General features: G+C 51.8%; 1 protein-coding gene across 2 annotated transcripts in view; it reads right to left on the reverse strand.

Moving 5' to 3' along the window:
* Positions 1–21,590, reverse strand: part of PRKCA (protein kinase C alpha) — a 385,445-nt gene that overhangs the window by 36,380 nt on the left and 327,475 nt on the right. For both annotated transcript variants that reach the window (XM_032320330.1, XM_032320329.1), the window contains exons 9-13: positions 14,296–14,433; positions 13,081–13,254; positions 10,612–10,703; positions 7,963–8,025; positions 7,039–7,177 (exon numbers count right to left, since the gene is read on the reverse strand). In XM_032320330.1, coding sequence (XP_032176221.1) covers positions 7,039–7,177; positions 7,963–8,025; positions 10,612–10,703; positions 13,081–13,254; positions 14,296–14,433 — 606 coding nt within the window. The remainder of the gene's footprint in view (positions 1–7,038; positions 7,178–7,962; positions 8,026–10,611; positions 10,704–13,080; positions 13,255–14,295; positions 14,434–21,590) is intronic.

Below are 21,590 nucleotides of genomic sequence, written 5' to 3' on the forward strand. Positions count from 1 at the left end.
CGTTCTCCGTCTTTAATCAAGGGCTTTCTGAGCTCCGCCGGCGCTCCAGAAGCACCGATCCCGGGGGAGCCCCGGCTGCTCTCTCTCATCTCCCCTTTTCTTCTCAGCTGTGCGAGTGCTAATTTACTGCCTGGCTGCGTGCGTCTCGTGTGTTCTTTTCTCGTTTAACTTTCTTTTATTTAAATTTTTTAAAAATTTTATTTATTTTTTTTAAAAAGATTTTATTTATTTATTTGACAGACAGAGATCACAAGTAGGCAGAGAGGCAGGCAGAGAGAGAGAGGAGGAAGCAGGCTCCCTGCTGAGCACAGAGCTCGATGCGGGGCTCAATCCCAGGACCCTGAGATCATGACCTGAGCCAAAGGCAGAGGCTTAACCCACTGAGCCACCCAGGCGCCCTTGTTTAACTTTCAGATCGTCTTCTACGCTCTGTCCTTCTCTACACCCTCTTCCCCAAAGGCGAGGAACTGTCTCGGCATGAGGAGGGGTCCCTATGCCGGCACTTCGGGGTCTCTGCAGGACCCAGGCTGATGCCCCACGCCTTCAGACACTCCAGACCCCCAGCGCGCACACCAGCTCTCGTGGGTCGCTGGCGTGAGGCACGTGGCAGTCCCCTGGGGGGCAGCCTTGGGGATCATCAGTCCAATCCCTGCCCGAGTTCCTGACCCCTCAATTCCCCAGCCGTCTGCTCCGTTCTGTTGCCAACCCCACCTCCCTGCTGCACCTGATTGTTCCAGACCCACCCTGCCTGCCGGGCCCTGCTCCAGAGCCTGGGCGAGGGCCTCAGCAGGGAACCAAGGAGAAAGGCCCTGCATTGGGGGGCTGAGTGGGCTAGAGAGACACGCACGTGAGGGCACGGTGACGTGCTCTGTCAGAGGGTGATGAGCACCGTGGAAGGACAGCGGGGCAGGGACCCGGGGCTGCAGGTTTGAACAGAGTCACCAGGAAAGATGGCCTCCTTGAGGGGCCATCCAAGCTGAGATGCAGGAGGAACCCCCGCTGCTGGGGAAGGATGTCCCAGGTGGAGGCGAGGAGAAGAGCAAAAGCCCTGAGGATGGGAGAGCCCGGCAAATTTGGGGAACGGTATGGAAGTCAGTGCAGGGGTGGGTTTGGAGAGACAGGGGTGAGGGGTGGAGGGCGAGGGGAGAGACGAGGTTCGGGAGGAGAAGAGGGGGGCAGACAGCAAAGGGTCCCGGGCTCCTCCAAGATGCTTAATTCAGAAACGGACTCCCTCCTCAGCTCTTGCGGCAGGCAATGTCCTGCCCTTCTGGCCCCCTCCTCCCCACCCCTCCTCCCCTCCCCCCACTGAACCTAGTCTCAATGCTCTTTAGGATTCACCTGTTCTGACAGACACTCAGCCCCGCTCTCGCCTCGCTCCCTGGTTCCCACTACCTGCTCAGTCACGTCCAGGAGCCTCGACCGTGTCACCGCCTGTGGATGTGGGAGGGGCCCCTCTCCCAGCACCCCCCGGGCCCCCCGCTCCACACGTCCTGGCCTTGCCCTTGGAAAAGGCCAGCCGGCCAGTGTGATTTCAGCTTTCTTCCTTCTTCCTGCTTCCCTATCCCGTTCCCTCCTGGCCTGTGCCATTCCCCGTCTTCTCTTCCCCCCTCTCTGAGCGTTTCCCACGGGCCTAGAGATACGCCAAGGTCTTCCCAGCCTTGTCCATACTCCCTTCATCTTGCTTCCCTAGGAGTGACCATCCCCCTTCCCCTGTCCCTCTTACCAACCCTTCCCCCAAGACAGGGCCCCAGCCCGGCTGCTGGGCTCACACTCCGCTCCTGCCACATTAGGGATGGCTGGTGCCCTCGGGCCGGATTCCCTCTCCCTCCCCACTCCCAGCTCCCTGACCGCACGGTCCCCAGCCATCTCTGAGCTCACGAGCACTTGCCTTCCTTGGCATCCGAGACTATGGCTCCCTAGTTCTTCCACCTCTCCGGACACCCCTTGGCCTCCCTTTCTCCTCCCATTCCTAAAATGGGGTTCCCTCCAGACGTGACCTCTGACCGCCTCCAGAAAAGGTCACAGCGGGCGGCCCACTCACTGAATCTTACCCAGGTACACTTCTTACTTTGAACAAGTAGGCAAGTTTTACGTACAAATGCAGTCTTCCGGAGGCGGTCGGAGGCAAGACGGGGCTGCCCCTCCAGTAGGGATGGAAGGAGAAGCCACAGCCCCCAGGGCAGGCCTCCAGCTCCCCGACCCTCCCAGGAGCCTGTCCATCTGCGCACGGCCAGCTGCTGTGGGAACAGCACGCGTGCCCACAGACCATTCCCTCAGCCATGTTGGGGCGCCATCTGTTCCTGCCAAGGGGAATCATCCCTGTCTCTCAGCCTGCGGCTCTCCTGGGCGGCAGTGGCCCATTCTGAACCGCCTCCAGCCCCAGCCGCCCCCCGCAGGTCCCCGCTGGGCTCTGTCCTCCTGCTGGGCGTGCCAGGCCCTTGGCAGGTGCACCGAGTATCTGGCTGATTGCTGCCTCATGTGGGAGAGGGGCTTTGCTGTTGGTGGTCGGCCCTGGCTTTTAAGGGTCCTGCCCCGTAGTAACAGCAGGGATCCTGGCCCGAGTCATGGACTGCAGTGAAGACCTCTGTGACTCGGGTCCCTGACTCCAGGTGAGCCGGACGAGCTCCTGGAAGACGTCACCCGTGTTGTACAATATCTCAGTGCTCGTTCGCTTGCAGAGTTTTCTCTTCTCTCTGGAGCCAGGGCAGAAAGTGGCCAGAATATACATCTGGGAGCTGGGGCCAGAGCATCTCAGGTCGCAATCCCACCTCTTCCTGTTACCAGCTGTGTGACCTTGGGCGAGTCACTTAAGCTCTGTGCATAGACGCACCGTGACAAACCAGAAGTGCTCAGCGGGCTTGGTACAGAGTGGACCAGCCCCACGTCACGGGTGTGACCTACCATGCCCCCCACCCCCGCCCACTGCAAAGACTCCGCGCGGCACATTTTCCAAAGACTTTGCTCCCACCATGTCAGGGGGGACTCAGAGCAAGCCCATCCCTGCTGCGTCTCCCCTTCTCCCAGGAAAAAGTGGGCCACGCTGGGATTCGGAGCCTGGTGCTCGGCTGCCAGGAGGGGTCTGACCCGCACACTCCCCACATTGCTTTCGGATGGGGAAGTAACCCCAAGGAAGCTTCCATCTGTCCTTCTCAGGGTCTTGCACTCACCCCCAAGAATTCTCTCTGTGTGAAAGCATGGCGCAGGCTGTAAGCCGTGAGGTCGGGTCTGGGAATTAGACCCTGATGAACGCCCCCTTTGCGGGTGTCCAGCTCAACTCCAGAATCCCGTCTCTTAGCGACACTTTCTGCCTTGGCGCCTCTCCCTGGTTAAGGAGATGCCACAGTATTAATCCGTTTCAAGGTTTTTAAACAAACAGCCATAAATATTTAAGCCTCTGCTTTGCCTATTAGGAAAAATACCAGCTAAGATAATTATTTTTGCCTCTGCCTGACAGAAAGATTTACACAGAGGACAGGATTATGTTAACCTAAGAGCAAATTCGGAAGCTTGGACCCGGGACGGTCTACTTCACCGCAATTATTCCTGCGGCCACACAGGCCACATTCCCGGATCCTTACGGGGAAAATGCCAGCGGAAGGTAAAAACAGCCTGAATTATTGATCGAGTTCCCAAAGTGGTGCAGCTTGCGATGAAAGTCAACCGAAATCGAAACACAGATTTGGGCTTCTGCTCACCCGAGTGTCATGTCGTCCACACTGTGAAATGTATCGAGGGACGAGTCCCGGTGGAGACTGTCCCAGTGGCACCCTGGGACACAGTGGGCACAGTGAGTCTCGGGGACGCACGAGTCACTTAGGAGCAGAACAGTAATTTTGTGGGGTAGGCAGTTCCCGTGTCTGCTGGGGGCCTGAGTCTAGAAGGGAAACCTGGTTCTGGGTTTCTCAGGAAGGTGGCCATGGGCCATTCCTCACTGCCTTGGGCATCTCTTCTGAGTCATGCTGTGGGGACCATGAAGGGGGCTGCAGCAGAAGACCACAAGAGGCCCCCACACCGTGCAGCAAATGGGTCAAGATAGAACAACACCCACAGCAGGACAACCTTGCTTGGGGCCCGATGATACTCCAAGTCACAGAGAGCAACCTTGTGGGGTAGACGTTATCATCCCCACTTTACAGGGGAGGAAACTGAGGCACGGGATGTTTAAGTAAGTCCACCACCTGCCCAGGTGGTGGACGTGCACTCCAGTAGGATGACTAGAAAGTTCTAGAAAGTGCTCAGATGAGAAAGCCAATCTCGAAGGGTTAGGTACCATATGACTCCATTATATGCCATTCTTGAAACGACAAAGTTATAGGATGGAAAATAGGTGAGTGGTTGCTGGGGGCCAGGGATGGGGACAGGAGGGGGGTCGGGGAGAGGTGGGTGTGGCTCTAAAAGGCCAAGAGGAGGGACGGAACTCTACTGTTTCTTTCTTTTTTTTTTTTTCTTTTTTATTTTTTATAAACATATATTTTTATCCCCAGGGGTACAGGTCTGTGAATCACCAGGTTTACACCCTTCACAGCACTCACCAAAGCACATACCCTCCCCAATGGCCATAATCCCACCCCCTTCTCCCAAACCCCCTAACTCTACTGTTTCTTGACGGTGGTGTTGGAGACGGGAATCTACACTTGCGGTCGAGGTGCACAGAACTAAACAAACATACACAAAAATGAGTACAATTAAAAAAAAAGACACCCCAAAGTTACCCAGATATGTTAGAAGTGTGTCTAGGTGTCCCTGGAGAAGGGGGCTGGGAGCTTATCAAATATGGTCATGCAGGACACCATTATGAGTGTGACAGGACGGGCTGTAGCCCTTTCCCCAAAGGTGTGTGCGCCCTAGCCCGGGAATCTGTGGCTATGGTAATTTTATCTGGTAAAAAGGACTTGGTAGGTGTGATTAAGGATCCTGGGACAGAGCGCCCAGCCTGGGTTATGTGGGTGGGTCCCATGTAATCACAATGGTCCTACCAGAGGGAGGCTGTGCGGGTGGGATCCTAAAAGTCAGAAATGGTAAGAAGTTATGTCACAGACAGTAGCCACACGGAGGCCGGAAAAGGCAAGGTGACGGGACTCCCCCAGAGCTCCTGGAGGGGCGCAGCCCTACCGATAGTGTGACTTTGACCCGGCACGATGGATTTTGGACTTCGAAACCCCAGAGCCATAAGATAATAAATTTGTATTTTTTTAGTCCACAAATTCTATGGTTACTTGTAGCGGCAATAGGAAACTGATACAATGAAGAACATTAGGGGAAAGACAACGAACGTCCGTTATTTGGAACATTTCATCTACGCGGATGCCCTTGTCCCTGGTGATGTCACGTGGGTGGAGAGTTACTGAACACAGGAAGCTGTTTGTTTGATCTCAGAGACCGTTCTTACTGGAGAGAAGTTCAAACCACCTTTATTCCTAAAAAACGCTTCCTTCCCTGTCACCACACATTTATAGCAGCTGGTGGGTGTTAAACGGAGAAGACGCAGCTCATAATCACAGTCGGCTTAATGCATGTCAGCCGGCAGAGGCGTCTGAATAAATCCTGCATCAGGAAGCTGTATTTTTACTGTACACTCTCCCCATTCTTCATGTCTGAGGACTATGTAAGCTCACATCATGCCTGCAGACAGTAATATGTGAGTTCTTTGGGGGGACAATGCCCCCCAAAGGTATGTATCAAGACACCATGTCACCTTTGGCCACGTCATTGAGAATTTAAGTTTCTAAGTAAATAATCGAAGTCTGTGTTTCCACACTGCCTGGGCAGATAAGAAACAAAACAAGGAACCTCTTAACAATGGGAAAAAATATTAAGCTTCCCTTAGGGACCACTGGCTACCACGGAGCGTAGCACTAGGTGCAAAGCACTGGATTTGGCATTTCTGTCCTCAGAGCAATTCTACAAGGAGGATATTATCTTTTCTAACTTGCCATTGTGGATGTGGGAGCTGAGAGGCTAAGGCACTTGCCTGAGTTCCCACAGACTGTGAAGAAAAGTCAGAGCTGAAGGACACGTTGGTCTGACTCCGAAGCTCATGTCACACCTACTGCCTCTAAGACAAACGCGTGGGGCAACAGGTTAAAAATATACCGCATGAGCTGCCAACTGCAAGCACGAACAGGACAGTGTCCAGAGAGGAAAGGTTGGGGTAACTTTGTATCTGTTAGCTTAGACCATGCTGGAGCTCAGCTGGGAAGACCCTGTTTCATCCACTGGGCTGTGTGTACACAGAAAGTTGGCTACGTAGCGACCCAGGGTTATAACCCACCCAGTCATGGGCATGTAGGTAGGCTCACAATAGGATGAAAATCACTCAGACTGTGTCACAACAGGGGTGCCTGGGTGGCTCAGTCGGTTACCTGCCTGACTCTTGATTTCAGCTCTGGTCATGATCTCAGGGTTGTGGGATCGAGCCCCAGGTCGGGCTCCATTTGGAGTCTGCTTGAGATTCAATCTCTCCTTTCCCTCTGCCCTTCCCCCATTAGCTCACTTGTGCTCTCTCTCAAATAAACAAATAAATCATCAAAAGCAAAAAGATTGTAACAAAGAGGAAGCAATATGGTGACTGCTGTGGTCACATGTCTTGAAACCACTCCCCTTACAACCACACTGGAATATTCTTCCTAGATCAAACACCTTGGTCAATTCCAGTGGGTCATTTAGGGCACTGATTACTCTGCTTTTCCGAAAAAGCCACCATTGGACCCTCCTTTTGACGCAGTGTTCCCAAGCAGAGCATTTTTACAAGCAATATCCGCCCCCCTGCCCAACAGTGTAGCTTAAATTGTTTTGACGAGGACCGTGTAAGAGACACAATCTACCGTACACCCAGCTTACAAAGCCAAGTCCCACAGAATGAGACATTCCCTTACCATGCACTGAGCTCTCATACTTGTTTTCTATTTCGCTCTATTTAGTTTAGCCTATTTTGTGGTCCCTGTCGTGCTGCTCTGCTTGGCGATTCCCCCAGGAAGGGGGCTGTATTTGTGATTTGGAAGGTCTGCTCTGGAAACCAAGGAAAATCAGGGTCCCTACCTCTGGGGCGATGTAATCCGGCGTCCCACAGAAGGTCCTGGTGGTGACCCCATCCACCATGTGTTCCTTGCACATCCCAAAATCGGCAATCTTGATATGCCCTTCCGAATCCAGCATGACGTTATCTAACTTCAGATCCCTGCAAGGAAGCAGGAGAGCATCACCATCCTTCCCACGACATCGTACGGTCGGTTCCGGAGCTAGCGAGACACAAGGATCTTTGACTAGCTGCCACCTCAACGGCGTATTAACTCCGAGTCCTAGGAGAGCGGGGGCCAGGAAGGACTGGGTTTTGTTTTTTAGTTTCTGAAATCTCCAGAGCCTACCCTAGTGCTTAGAACAACAGTAGGTACATAATAAATGCACACCAAGAACAACAGTAGGTACATAATAAATGCACACCAAATAAATGACTACATGGTTGGACTAGTGATCCCCAACCTTGGCCGAGCATGGGAATCACCAGATTCTAATTTAGCAGGTCTGGGGCAGCTCCCAGCCGTTTGATTTACTAGGATCCCAGACATAGCAGGGTGCAGGGGCTGGTACCCAACCAGGTTTGCCAAATCCCAGATTCAGGACAACCTTGCTGGGTCACATACATGTATCTCTTACATTCTGGCTGGTGCCATAGATCCTTTTACTCTTCAGTTAAACCTGGAAGACTGTTTCCTTTCTTCGGCATCAGACTTTGACTGTTGCTAACTACTTGAAGAATTTAACTCAATCGTTTTTCCCCTGCCTCTCCCCAGCTCCCCGTGTTCTTCTCCTGCCGAGCCTCTATAACAGAAATTCTGTAACAGAAATTCAGTTTCTGCTGCTCCCTGACCTCCATTCCAAAAAAAAAAAAAAAAAAAAAAAGGCAGAGGAAGGAGCTGTCGGTGGAGAGAAAAGCACTGCTGGCAACTCAGCTTCAACACGCACCTGTATATGATTCCTCTTTTATGAAGAAAGAACAATCCAATGGAAATCTCTGCTGCATAAAATCTGCAAAAGAAAACGTTCATCAGGCCTGCCGACTTGCTCTCTGGATTCCTGAATATTCTGTCCCCTCCAGTTCAGGCATCAAGGAGGCAAAAGAATGTAGGACCCCGGGACGGTTCAGAAATCAGCATCAGCTTACGGATGACAAACCCCTAGCCCTTCCCTTGGCTATTTTATCATTCCCACCTCCCCGAGGAACTTCGCAGCTAATAAGTCAGAGAGACAGGTTTATTACCTGTCTAGAAACAAGCGCTTCTTGTCTGAGGCCGGTGGACAGTTAATTTACTGCTTACAAGAATGCTCCAATACAATCTCTTAAAGACTGGCCGCTAGACTGTTCTGTGTCAGGACTGGGGAAGAGTGGAGAAAAGGTCCCTTTTCCTATTCCTGGACAGAATGCATTAACGTTTGAAAGGGCAGCGATCCCCTGGGAGGGGGAGAAGCGCGCAATGTACTTGGTATGGCGGGTGTCCTCACTGCACCCCCCCAACCGTCCCCATCCCAAGCGCTCGGATAAATGGGACACATGCCATGATTCATGCTCCAGTTTACCCTTTTAAATAATTCATAATAAACTCAGAGTAAATGCTAAAAGGTTTTCAAATGTGCATAGGATTTAGGAATCTTTGAAGTCTGAGAATCCACAATGTTGTCTGTGCCAACATCGTACCTGGGAGGCTTGAAATCCGTGCAATGTCTGCACGAGCAGAGAACAACCTCTAGTGATGGGGAGGGATGAGGGGGGCACCCCTAGGGCCGGCAGGGGAGGGACAGGATGGGGGAGGGAAAACAATGGAATCGCAGGTGATTTTTACACGATTTTTCAAGCTCTTCTGTATTTTTTAAGGTAAGAACCTTCTATCACCACAAACACACAACGCTGGACGAGACACCTTGATGTCACCTTATAACGTAAGGTGGCTGTTTTGCTACTAGCTCTTTACAGCTCTGTCATCAAGTTTTACTTTTCAACCCGAGCATTTTGATGCTTTCTAACAAACAGAGTTAAGACACGGGATAAAGATAGGCATTCCTGAAAACTGAGAAGTAAAAATCTAAATAGAAAAAAAAAAATTCCCCTTCGACAATAACAAAAATCTGATTGGTGTTCATGTGTTTGATTGATAAGGGAATCTGAGAATGAAGAAAAAGAAAGAAAAAAAAAATCCCCTTTTGCATTTTTTTCAGCTTGCTACCAAAACATGCCTTCGGCTTTTAGTCAATCTTCCCTAAGACGGGTCAAGCCACCCAGCCCGAAAGTTCTTTAGCTTTGTCTTTCACAATGAACATCAGCCAGGATCCAATTAACATTTGGTGACTTGATTAATCGGGGGCATCCCCATGAGGCATACTCCCCAAGAGAAATAAAAGAGCTGTTTTTTCCTCCCCAAAGATTTTTTATCTGTCTGGGGGAGATAGAGAGAGAGAGCACAAGCAGGCAGAGCGACAGGCAAAGGGAGAGAGAAGCTTTCCGCCAACCACGGAGCCCGATGCAGGGCTCGATCCCCTGACCCAAAGGCAGCTGCTTAACTGACTGAGCCACCCAGGCGCCCCCGAAATAGCGGTTCATATATGTCTGCCTCTGCTGTGTATCCTGTGACCTCTTGGCCCCTGGAAAACAGGGTGACTTTTGCAGGTACCGAGGTCCTCTCTTCGAAGGGCTGTGTCTCTCCCCTCTGCGGCTGCCTCCTGCATCCCCACACGGAGCTCACGATTCTCCTCCACATCGTCTCCTCCTTCGCGGCCGCCCCCTCCCAAACCTAAAATGAGGTGTCACCGGAAGAGGTTTCTCTGTTCTACACAGAGTTCTGCTTTTCTTCCTCCAGAACGTTTCTCAAAGACCCTTCCTCCTCTTTGGCTCCAAGGTCAAGACCTGATGAAGGTTCCATTCTTTCTGGTCTATATAGACCTTCACCAGCCCCGCTGCACCAGCCCCGCTGCACCAGCCCCGACTCTTCCTCCCCCCTCCCTTCCCCACTCAGTCACGGGGCTCTGTGAAAGCCGAGCCTGATGCTGTAAGTCCCCCTGAAGCCCTCTCCAGCCTTCCGTGGGCCTCAGCCAGGCCCTCCATCAGGCTCAACGCCCAGAGCCCCCGCTCCCAATCCCCCCAATCCCAAACCACCTTCCTCCTCACTGACTCGGGCATTTCCTGAGGGGGTCCCCCCTCTCCCCACACCCCTCTTCTCCAGGGCTCGCGTGCTACCTCTAATGTTACGGGTACACGGTACGACTGCCGAGTGACTTCTCCTACCCTGGGTCAGGTGCTGAGCTCCTCGAGAGCAGACAGCCTTTCCTACCCCCAGTGCCGGTGTGTTGCGACTGTGCAATAATCATTTGTTTAATAACAAGTGGCCGACTCAGTCAGGGAGGCGGTATGGGTGACAGAATGGGTGACAGGGGATACACCAGCGTCTCCAACCAACCAGATGTAGAATGAACCTCCCTTCGGAAGTGGTGACCAAGAAGTCTGCCCCTTCGGAGGAGACAGTGCTCGGCCCCAAGGGGGGCAAACCCCACTCCTGTCTTTCACCCAGCAGCAGTCCCCGTGGCCTGTCTAAATTAAGGGACTTAAAAAAAAAAAATACTCACACTGCTTGTGGTTCCTTAAATTTTCCCACTTGCTGAATGTGGTACATGAGGTCCCCGCCATTGACGTATTCCATGACGAAATACAGCCGGTCCTGAAGACGAAGGTTCAACACGTAAGCAGGGCTTGGCCACTGGCCAAGAGGCTTCCTTCACTATTTCTAGGCTGTGTTTTGCTTTCTCATTAGTTAGTCAACCGTGGGCCATGCTGGCAGGTCTGCTCGGTGGAGCCCTGCAAAAGTTTTCTTCCCAGATAAGACCTAAGTAATAGACCCTACTGCACGAGGGCCCTGGGATGTATAAAGTCATTAACGTAACTCTGAAATAACGGCTTTCTGTCCACATGGCCGTCCCCTTCTGGTTCCGGGCGCTCCTTCCCTTAGCAACGGCCTCAAACGCTCTTACGCTTTCTCCTGCACATGTACTACATGTCTACATTAGGGGTGGTGCGAAGAACCCAAATGGGCCAATTATTTATTTATTTATTTATTTATTAAAAGATTTTATTTATTTATTTGACAGAGAGAGATCACAAGTAGACAGAGAGGCAGGCAGAGAGAGAGGGGGAAGCAGGCTCCCCGCTGAGCAGAGAGCCCGATGTGGGACTTGATCACAGGACCCTGAGATCATGACCTGAGCCAAAGGCAGAGGCTTAAGCCACTGAGCCACCCAGGCACCCTACTTTTAAGGAGTGTTGCCGGTTTGCAACACTCAGTGGTGTAGTAGTCATGTGTTTCCACTGGAAGCTTCTGGAAACAAGTCTCGTGAGTCAAGCTGGGTTCCTAAATTATAAATCCTCGATGGTATTTACTGTGGGGGAGGGGACTATATGGGGAGAGGCTAATGCAATGTGCTTCTGCACCCGTAAAAGGCCCAAATGTTGTTTTTTTATTTTCTCCGTCACTGGTGTGCTCAATGCCGGCCCCACAGAGGGCGTACCTCATGGACCCCAATAAAGCTGCATATTTATGAGGTCACTGCCGTGGGGTAGATGGGGAATGATGGGGTTGAAGAGCCAAGCAGCTTGCAGCACAGCACACCCAGGTGAAAGCCGACCTCTGCTCGTTTCTAGACAATGTCACCATTTCACGGAAGTTATTAAACATGAAAGTGTCGCACGGGGAGGGAAAAAAAAAAATAATGAGGCCGTTGCTAGCATCCAGGAAACAGCTCCCGGAGCTTCCATCACTAGCTTTCCTGTGATGAATTTTAATTCCATCTTTATTTCCGTGTTTTGCTGCTTCCCGGAGCCTCATCAGTGTAGCGGGGGGATGAGATCTGGGCTGGGATTCGCAGACATGGCTCCCTGCCTGGCGTATTGCGCTTCCCTCCCGGGCGCTACTTAGGCGCTACTGGGAGAAGGGGCTGGCGGTGTCACCCGCAACGGGCTGACACGCAGGGGCCGGCGCCTTGCTCTGCAGCCCATGATTTGCCCCCAACACCGTGCAGTTCCATGGTCAGGGTCATGTGGAGATTCTAAAATCCAAGAGCACTGAGGGGGGCCTCCCAGGAGATTTTTAAAGCGAGATGGAAAACAGAAAGTCATTTTCTGGCCAGCAGAAAGTTGAAAATAATTACAATCATAACAGTAATAATTATAGCTACTGAATATTGAGTCACATCCTAAAAAGGGGAGCTACCGAGGGGTGGAAGGCCTGTCTTTGGGCATGCCTGACAATGGTACCCTCGAAATGTTTATATTTCTCGTGGGCCACCAGCAAGCTCCATGCCAGGGCCCGGGCCCCACAAAGGGGCTGGTCAGTGCTTTGGAACCCTCTTGTCCTCTTTTTCATTATACTGTAAGAGGGACTCAGCAGACTTTCTGTAAAGGGTTAGGCAGTAAATACTTCAGGCTTTGGATGTGTCTTGCCACGATTCAACTCTGCCTGCGAAACAGAAGAGCCACTCTGGGTGACAGGAAAATGAAGGAGCCTGGCCATGTTTTAAGAAAATGATTCACGGACCCTGAAATGTGAATTTCATCTAATTTACATGTCACAAAATATTTTTTTTTCCTCCTCTAAACTTTCTTAGAGCTCCTGGGCTGTACAAAACAGACCAGACTGCCAAGCCTGCTGTGTGCAGTGCATAAGAACATACTCTTTTAGGAGATCAAGTTTCCCTGAGTTCTAATGCAATGCTTGGCAATGAGATCCGTGGTCTTCAAAAGCCAGGACTGTGGGTTCTTTTACTGGTGGTGTAGCCTCAAGTCTTAGCACATGGCCCAGTGGATGGAAAACCTCTGGTACACATGCTTGCTGAATTAATAGAATTAGTGCCAAGCCTGAAGGAAGGTGTATCCCAGAGAGAGGACTCCCCAAGTTTACCAGTGGCATAAGAGTGAGAGGCTTTCTGGAGACTTCTCCACCGGAGGAAGGTTGATTCAGATGCTTACAATGCTGGCTTGGGGATGGCCCCTGAGAGCACGCCGTGTGCTAAGCCATGGAGACGGCGCAGCCCCGGGGGACTCACCACGGTCTGGAAGCAGGAGTGTAGCTGTGTCAGGAACGGGGGCTTGTCCAGCAGGGCCAGGACTCGCTTCTCCACCATGGTGCACTCCACGTCGTCGTCTTGAATCACCACGTCCTTCTTCAGGATTTTGATGGCATACAGCTCCTCTGTGCCCTTCCGGTCGGCGAGCATCACCTGGGGGCAGACGAAAGGCAACCTGAAAGCTTCGAAGCCGACCTCTGGAAATCTGGGGGTGGGGCGGGGGGACCTGGTCAGGCGGCCGTTCGGTTGGTGCACATTTGTAAACACGAGCTATGCACCTATTCATCAAGCTCCGCTTCGTGGGCCAATTCTGGAATCTCGCATGGCAGCGCACAGAAAATGCCGCCAGCACTGGACAGTTCAGAAGCTGTCCGGGTTTGTGCGCTGCAAAGGCTCTGGCCACATGGTGGCGCTATGGCGGCTGAGGGAAGGAATCGATGTGGTCCTCAGCATTGGCCTGAGTAGGCATGTTTTTCAGGAGCATCCTTTGGGAAAAAGGTGAGTTGGGAGCCAAGACAAAGAGACAGGATTGGAAATCACTTCCTGGATCTACCATGAGATTTGGGGCCAGAGAAGCCAAATGCGGACAACTGGGTTCATTGCTGAAGAAACTCTGTTCAGCGTCTCTCAGCTATTACATTCGCTCACTGCGAATCAAATTTTATTTTTTTATTTTTTAGATTTAAAAAATTTATTTATTTTGATTAAGAGGAGAAGCGAGAGAGAGCATGAATGGGGGAAGGGAGAGGGAAAAACAGACTCCCCAATGGGTAGCCTGATGTGGGGCTCGATCCTGGGACCCTGGAATCATGATCTGAGCCAAAAGCAGATGCTTAACTGACTGAGCCATCCAGGTGCTCCACAAATTAACTTCTAATATTTAGTTGTGAAAATTATTGATTCAAATTATTGATTCAACCTACATTTCAGAGCACATGCTCTGTTCTCAACATGGAAACAGGGGCACACAGTGAACCCTCTGGAGCTTTCTGGGTACAGTTGTTTTTAATGAAATGAAGTGGTCGGTGAGGCATCTGAGAAAGGAGTACAGAGAATGCGGAAACCCCAAGGACAGCTCTGGAAACCTCAGGGAGCACAGACCCCATCCCCGATCCCCGGCATTCTCTGCAAATCCCCCCCTGCCCCTCCCCTCACCCCTTCTCCCTGTCCCCAGACAACGAACGGTCCTCTTACCTTTCCAAAACTCCCCTTCCCCAGCACCATGAGGAAATTGAAGTCGGTGAGTTTCACTCTGTCCAGATTGTTGGAAGTTTGTCTCCTGTCTTCTGAAGGACTGATTACTTTGTTACCAGCAGGGCCAAGCTTGGCTTTCTAAACAAAAAGCACACACAGGAAATCGATGGGTCATTTTTCCCAGGAAAAAACAGTGACAGAAAGCATTTCACTAAGCTTGAGGGCAGCTGGGAGGTGGGAGGTGGGATGGGGGCAAGAAAAGAAATCACAGGGCAATGAAATACTTATTCAAAAGTCAGTGGGTATATATACCCTAGGGGTATCATTTGCAAAGTAGCAAAAAAATAAAAAAAAATAAAATAAAATAAAATTGCCCTTTACCAATTGACTTGTTTACCAAGTCAGGGGATCTGTCAAGAGCTGGCTGATTCTCATTCTGGGACTTAGAAGTTAACGTCTGGGAGAAAAACGGTGCTTCACAATGGTTAACATAATAAAAGAAATAAACGGTGCACTGACGCTCTTCTTATTTGTAGATTTTTCCAATTTAAGATTTATTTGCATAAAGGAGAGTTGTATCCTAGCAAAAAGGGGTTTCCTCTTAACCCGGAACCTCTTAACCCGGCAAGCTGTGGGGATGATTTATTGCTACTTTAAAAGGCACAGTAAGAACATAGGGTTTGTTGTGGTTATTGGTGTTTTAAGTCAAGAGTTGAACTCAGGAAAATGGTGAGGTGCACGAGAACCTACATTCACACCAAACACCCAGCACCCTCTGAACCTGAAGCATCCTTGATCAGTGACCTGTCAGTTACCAAAAGGCGTGGTGGTTTTTTTTTTTTTTAACAAGCCAGGTTCCTGCTACACACAGGTGCTGGAGAAACTATACCCTCATTGTTCTGGTTGAAGAGTTAGAGTCTTGGATTAAAGGTCAAGGAGAGCAAGAAGGCTCAGCTGAAAAGGAAAGGCTAATGGCGTCACTTGAGAAGGTCTCAACACTCAGCAAAGGAGCCTACAGAGAATCTCCCCCCAACTCTGCCTGGAGAACATCTGCTTGATGGTGAGGGCACGAGCTGCTGGACATGTCAGCTGCTGAAAAGGCCAGGTCCTGTAGTGTGGCTCAGCTGTCACTGCCCTGAGCCCGAGGGCCAAGACTGTGGCTTTGGATACATTCTAAATGTTCTAAATGATAGGGTAATCCTGTACACCCCCCACCTCCACCCCCCCTTGCAGCAGACCTAAGTGCGGCTTTGAGTTTCTGAGCAGGAGCCAGGACATCACTCAAGTCTGTGGTTATGAAAAAGAAGGTACACGATATAAAAAAGGCATTCTGGGCTTTGCTTTGTGACCAGAGCTCTCTCTTGTGGGAAGACGGGGGATCTGACATGTTTTCCTTAACAGCAGAGGCGGCTTTTGAGGAATCACCCATATTCCTTTACAGCAGCATCGGCCTTTCATCCCTGAGTTCCTGCGCAGGCACTTTGTGCCAGGCTCTGGGGAAGAGGCTTTGCATTAGTGGATTGGGCCATCTCCGGATGCCCAGGCCTCGTGCAGAGCTCTACTTTCTGGCTGAATGAGGAAATGAAGCTTGAGTGTGTTCGTCAGAGGCTGTGCTGTTAGGGGATGCTTTCCTGTGATAAAAACAACACGCCTGTGTAAAGATCAAACCTCACGGCTGGATGCATGCTTGAACTGAGCACATCCATGCGTGCAGAGGCATTAAGACACAGAGAAGAGATGGCCCCCACTTTTTTGCAGAGACCTTAAGACGTGGGGGAAGGATGGCCCTAACATTTTTGCTTCGAGTCTGAAAGCATTTATACAGCTGTACTATATTCCTCTATTGGCAAGGCCCGGAGGGACACACGTGTGAACCTGGGGGTCGTTGGATACACTCACATTCTTTAAAGACAAAAAACTGAACTACGGTAATATGTAAACGGGTCTCCCCTTTGACAGAGGATGGAAGGAATGTCTAGACAGACTTGTGAGAAAGAGCTAAGACATAACCACTGGTGTTACATCAGGACCCCCTTCAACTGTGGGACCAGCCCTGTCCCCTGGAAGCCAGGAAGCAGGAATGCAGGAGCACCTGGCTCTGGGGGGCCCAGACAGACCAGGTTCGACCACTTGTCACTGACAAAGTCCAAAGGCAAACAAACGAGGGGTGGTGAACTGAGAAAGTAATTTATTTCAGGGAGGGCAGCACCAGGAAGACAGTGGACTAGTGTCTCAGAGACCATCTCCAAAGTGCTGAAAGCACTCCCAGGACTACGTAAGGAAAATGCAGGGCAGAGGCTGGTGGGTGCATTCATGCAGCTGGGCAGTGAAGGTCAAGTTGAGTACTGTCTTGGGGGGGGGGGGTCAATCGTGTGGGGGTCTTGCTGGTGCAGGGTATTCCTTATTGCAGGAGAGGGTAGTTTCGGTCCCCATCACGGGATGCTTTGCCCAGATGGTCTCATGCCTGTTTAGAGAGAAGTTGGAAAGGAGAACTCGGTCATTTAGAAAGTAGAGACCGGGATCAAAACGGAGGTGGCGGAGAGCAGAATTCCTCTTTCACTCCAAACATCTGCCCCAGGAATGATTCCAAGTTGATAGACTTTCTGGTGTGTGTTGTCGACATTGCAGTGAACAATCAGGAAGTTCAAGTGTGAGATGAGGAAAACAACGATGCCACTCTGTCCTGTTCTTTTGATTTTTAAAAATAAACATTATCTGAAAGAGGCACGAGGAGATTCATTTTATTTTGTCAGGCACTTCACGGTAAAATCTGAAAAGGCCCCCACACGACGGACTCAGTGCTGGGTGAGGCTGTGATCGTGCCCGGCTGTCCAGGGACACCCAGCTTCCATCTGAAGCGCGGGGTTCCTCACCAGAGGTTCCACTCCTGTGAAGTCCTAGAGTCCCTGCTCCTTCCTCCTTTGACACTTCAGCACCACAGACAGCGAAAGAGGGATGCTGGGCTCCTGCCCAGATGGACCTTCACAGCAGACACTGCCCTCACTGTGGGCCATAACCCAGCAAAGGAGGTTTGTGCTGTGACCTTAGTCCAGGTACGGGGAAAAGATTTTACCCAAAGGGATGTAAATGCAAGGAAAGCATTTTTGCATTTGAGTATTTCTGAACACGACTGCAACAGGATCTTGGATTCCGCTCTGAAATCCGTCCGTGAGGTTTGGGAGGAATGTCGACAAAGGAGTCTTCTGCTCCTGGGAGGGAAAGCTGGAGGCAGGAAGGACACTGCCTTCTTCCCCTGCTCTGGGCAGATTCCATTTTCGTGTTTCTGCAGCGAGAAGCCGAGCTGGGTTCCATGTGGCTGGCAGAGCAGGGAGATGGTTTGGAAGGAGACGGGCCAGGCTGCCACACTGGGTGCATTCTCCAGCAGGGGGGCAGGCTAGAAAGTGGTCTGGCCCAGAGGACGAGAAGGATTTCTCCCCAGCTCCCTGAGATAAGAGCAGCCTGGGGGGCTTCGTGCAGCTAGCCTTCCGACCAGAGAGACGTGGCTTCCATATTTCCCTGCAGAAGCTTCTTCTGGAGTCATTTCCCTGCTGCCATGGGCAGGTCTGGCTGCGGGACGGCCCGGAGCCTTTGCCCATGCGGAGTCTGCAAAAGCAACTCTTCTAAGGCAGTCAGTTCTATGAGACCAAAACCGCAGTGGTCTGGGCCTGACTTCGGTAAGTCCCTCGCTCAACCTGGGTCTAATCAGTGGCACAGCTGGAGGAGACAGCCAGTGGCTACTCTAGCAGCTGTGTAGCTGGGGACTGGTGGCGAGCAGACGACCCCCAGGACGGTGGTCTACACAGCCTCCACCTCCAGTCTACACTCAGGCAGCCTCTGGCCAACCCGCCCTCGTTGCCCCTCCCCCCTGCCTCTCCTCACCCTCCGCTGTCCCATGCCGTGGGTGTGTAGTCCCCCACCCCCTCCCAGGCTGACTTCGCCCCACCTGCAGGTTCTAGTGTGACTGTCCTCTCTTCAGAGGCCCCTCCCCAAAGACTGGCTGCCATTCTCCCTCCCACAGCCCTGCTCTCCACAGTGCATAGGGCGACTCGGGAATATTTATGGTGTGTTTGCTTAACGCCTCTTCCAATCACACTGTACAGCTCATCTATTAGGTTGTGCCAAATCAACCAGCAGATTAGGTCCAGAATCTGGCGTCTTCTCAGGGCCTCCTTTAGCACCTCTCCATCGAGGCGGCCTGGCCTCTAGAGTCCCCACTTCTGTGATGTCCCTTTAGTATATGCCCTGGAGGGACCCTGTCCTGCCTCCCTGGCTTCTCATCTGCTGGACAGAAAAAGGCCGAGTTGTCACAAAGGATGAGGAAGAGCCCCTTGGCCGTGAGCTCTGTCTCTGACCTCGGTCCCAGGACTCTCTGGCCGCTTTGTTCCAGCCTCCAGTCTTGGCCGCTCTTCCCGCAAGGGCCTTGCTATCTTGCTCATCCACCAAATCCAGCTCACGCACCACCTCTTCATCTTCTCGATGCCTCCTTCCTCCTGGGATTTCCCACCCGGGGAGACATGGCCTATGACCAGCCCACACCCCCGGAGCTTTCAGCTCTGCACCCCTGTGCACACCAGGGGCTGCCTGTGGGTTCTGTTGGGGCCACACCTGCAGGGAAGGCCTGAAATGCCCACGCTGGCACCCCAGGAAGTCAGGGCCTTGACTGGTGCACAAGGAGGTGGGTCCCACGCCGTCTCCCTTGCTCCCCAGCAAGACTGGGCTCCAGCCTGTCCCCCATGTTGTGACCTGGATAACGACCATGCCCTTACCTTAGCTGGCTTCCTCCCTTCCCTGGATGCCATCCCTGCTCCCCTACACCCCACCCCAGGTCTCTTGGGATCACTTCTCAAATGAACTCCTTGCTCTCAAAACCCTGTGGCAGAGCTGACCGATCAGGGGAACCTAAATGAACAGATGAACTTTTTCTGAGGATTTGCTGATCTTTCTCATCAGACCGTGAGGTCCTGGAAGGCACAGACCATCTTACTCATCTACGTGTCTTTAGGCCAGGCATTGTGCTGGGCACAAAACTGCACATTTGCTGACTATCTCACTGATTGGTTGGTTGATTGATTGATTCATTCAAAATCATACATCTTCACTGAGTCCTACGACAGAATTTGAAGAGGCCAAGTCATTGGCTGGTAGCCAATACCGGGCAGCCATCTGCCAGACGTTCATACAGGAAAGCAGCTCTTACCGGGTTCGTCACTTCCTAGGTGGCCCCTGGACACTGCATTTAGATGTGCAAGTGCAATGGGAACTTCTTCCCTCAAGCGGTCACCGCTCATGCTGGCACAGCCACAGACAAAGGCTGTGAGGGCACCTCTGCCTTTAGGGAGTTCGGCCACATGGTGATGCTACCCAAAGGCCATGCGAGATATGTTAGCTGGGCCAGCAAGCCGAAACCGTGCCCTCGGAAGCTTCTCTGAAGGGACATTTCTCCAGTGACAAGTCCTGATGGTCCTGGAGTTCGCTGGGATCCGAGGGAAGACCAACACTGAGCTTCTGGGATGACGGTTCCTTTCTTTGAGCTTTTGAGTGGGTTGTCTGACGACGGGTCTCCCGGCGTGACAGAGACTGCTCCTTCTCAGCTTTGTGTACTGTCGGCATAACCCGTTGTCATGGATGTAATTCAGACTTCACCAGGAGTGCAGATAAAATCAGTGTATGTCCAGGGATAAAGCTGAAGCCGAAGGCCTAAGTGCAGAGATTTCAGCAGACCCAAGGAGGCCTCGGAATAAGCGGGCCAACACCCTTTCCTGCAGCAGCACAAACACGCACTGCACGGCCAGACACCCTGCTAGGCTGTGTGTGCAAACGGGGATTCACACGCCGAAAGGAGAGGCAGAATGTCTCCCGAAGCCCCGCATCCAGAGGAGGGGCAGGGCATCGACTGGGGCTGAGATGGGAAGCATCACCAGTGAGCTCACTGGTCATGCTCCTTGCTGGTCAATTCCAAATCCCAAGTTCCTGCTCAGGACACATTTTGATTTGACTCATGGGTCCTTGTTGGTGAATTGAGAATATTCTAACATTTATTCCACAAGTATCTGTGTGTCTGTCACGCCCCAGACATGGGGCCAGATGCTAGAGAAACCAGAGCAGTATGATGTAGCCTTTCCTCCAGGGAACCTGCAGTGCAAAGGTACTGTGGCTAGCTCCCTGTTACTCAACGTGTGGTCTGTAGATCAGTGGTGCCAGCGCTGCCGGAAGGCTGGTCAGGAAAGCAGATGCCTGGACTCCACCCCAGACCTGCGGAATCGGAACATGCAGGTTTGACAAGACCCTCAAGTGAGTCCTGAGCACGTGTCAGATGTTCTAGTCTAAGACAGTCAGAATGTTTCTCCCAGTTTGAAGTCCCTTCAGAATCCCTGGGACCCCTTCCATGTGCAATAATCTTCAATTATCATAGAAAATCAATGGCAAATTCTGGAAAGAGCCCCAGACTTTGATTCTGAAGTTTAGATCAAATCCTGGCTTTACCTATTTGGGCTGTGTGACTCTGGGCAGATGATACAGCCTCTCTGGGCGTCAGACTGCTTATCTGTCATACAGTCGTGCTAAGACCTCTGCATCCCTGGGTTATGCTGAAGCTGAAATGAGGAATCCTTTGCAAAAGCATCCTTGCAGAGTCTCCCATCATGTCCTTCACCGCGGTCCTCTTTCCTTTGCCCTGGGAAGGAGAAGCTGCATTTCCCTCAGGCTCCTGACTTCCACCTGTGCCCTGCCTGTGGACTGAAGGCCTCTGTGAGCAGAGGCAGGTCACCAGGGTCAGGGTTCTGCTGAGGTGACTCATGGCCCAGATACCCTGTGATTATGGGTATGTGTCAAGGCTGCAGACGGGCTCAGCAGGAGCTCGGGACCTGTGGGGAGGCCGCGGCAGGTTCCTGTGGGCTTCCCTGCATCTGTGCCCCTGCGCTGGGGTAGGAGAGGAACTGGGTCTCAGGCCCAGCTGCTCTCCGCTTTCGGGAGCAACATTCTGTAGCTCCCTCAGGGGCTACAACCATGCAGGAAGAGACCGTGACATAGCGTGCTCTCCTCCTTGGACAATTTCCTAATAATCGACACGCATCTCATTTTATGCCCCAGATACATTCACCAAGAGTCCTGACAATCATTGAAGGTATTCACAAATCTCAAGGACCCCTACGGTAAGTTTCTGTAAGGCACATCATACAAAGTGAAACTGACCACTGCAAATCCGAATTCTCCTAGGCTGGGGTTGAAGTGTAGATGCGTGTGAAACCCCTTTGTCTGAAGAGCTGTCCGTGTGTGTGATCAGGGGCTCTCCGTAC

This window comes from Mustela erminea, chromosome 18, assembly GCF_009829155.1.
Source record: "Mustela erminea isolate mMusErm1 chromosome 18, mMusErm1.Pri, whole genome shotgun sequence".
Taxonomy (NCBI): domain Eukaryota; kingdom Metazoa; phylum Chordata; class Mammalia; order Carnivora; family Mustelidae; genus Mustela; species Mustela erminea.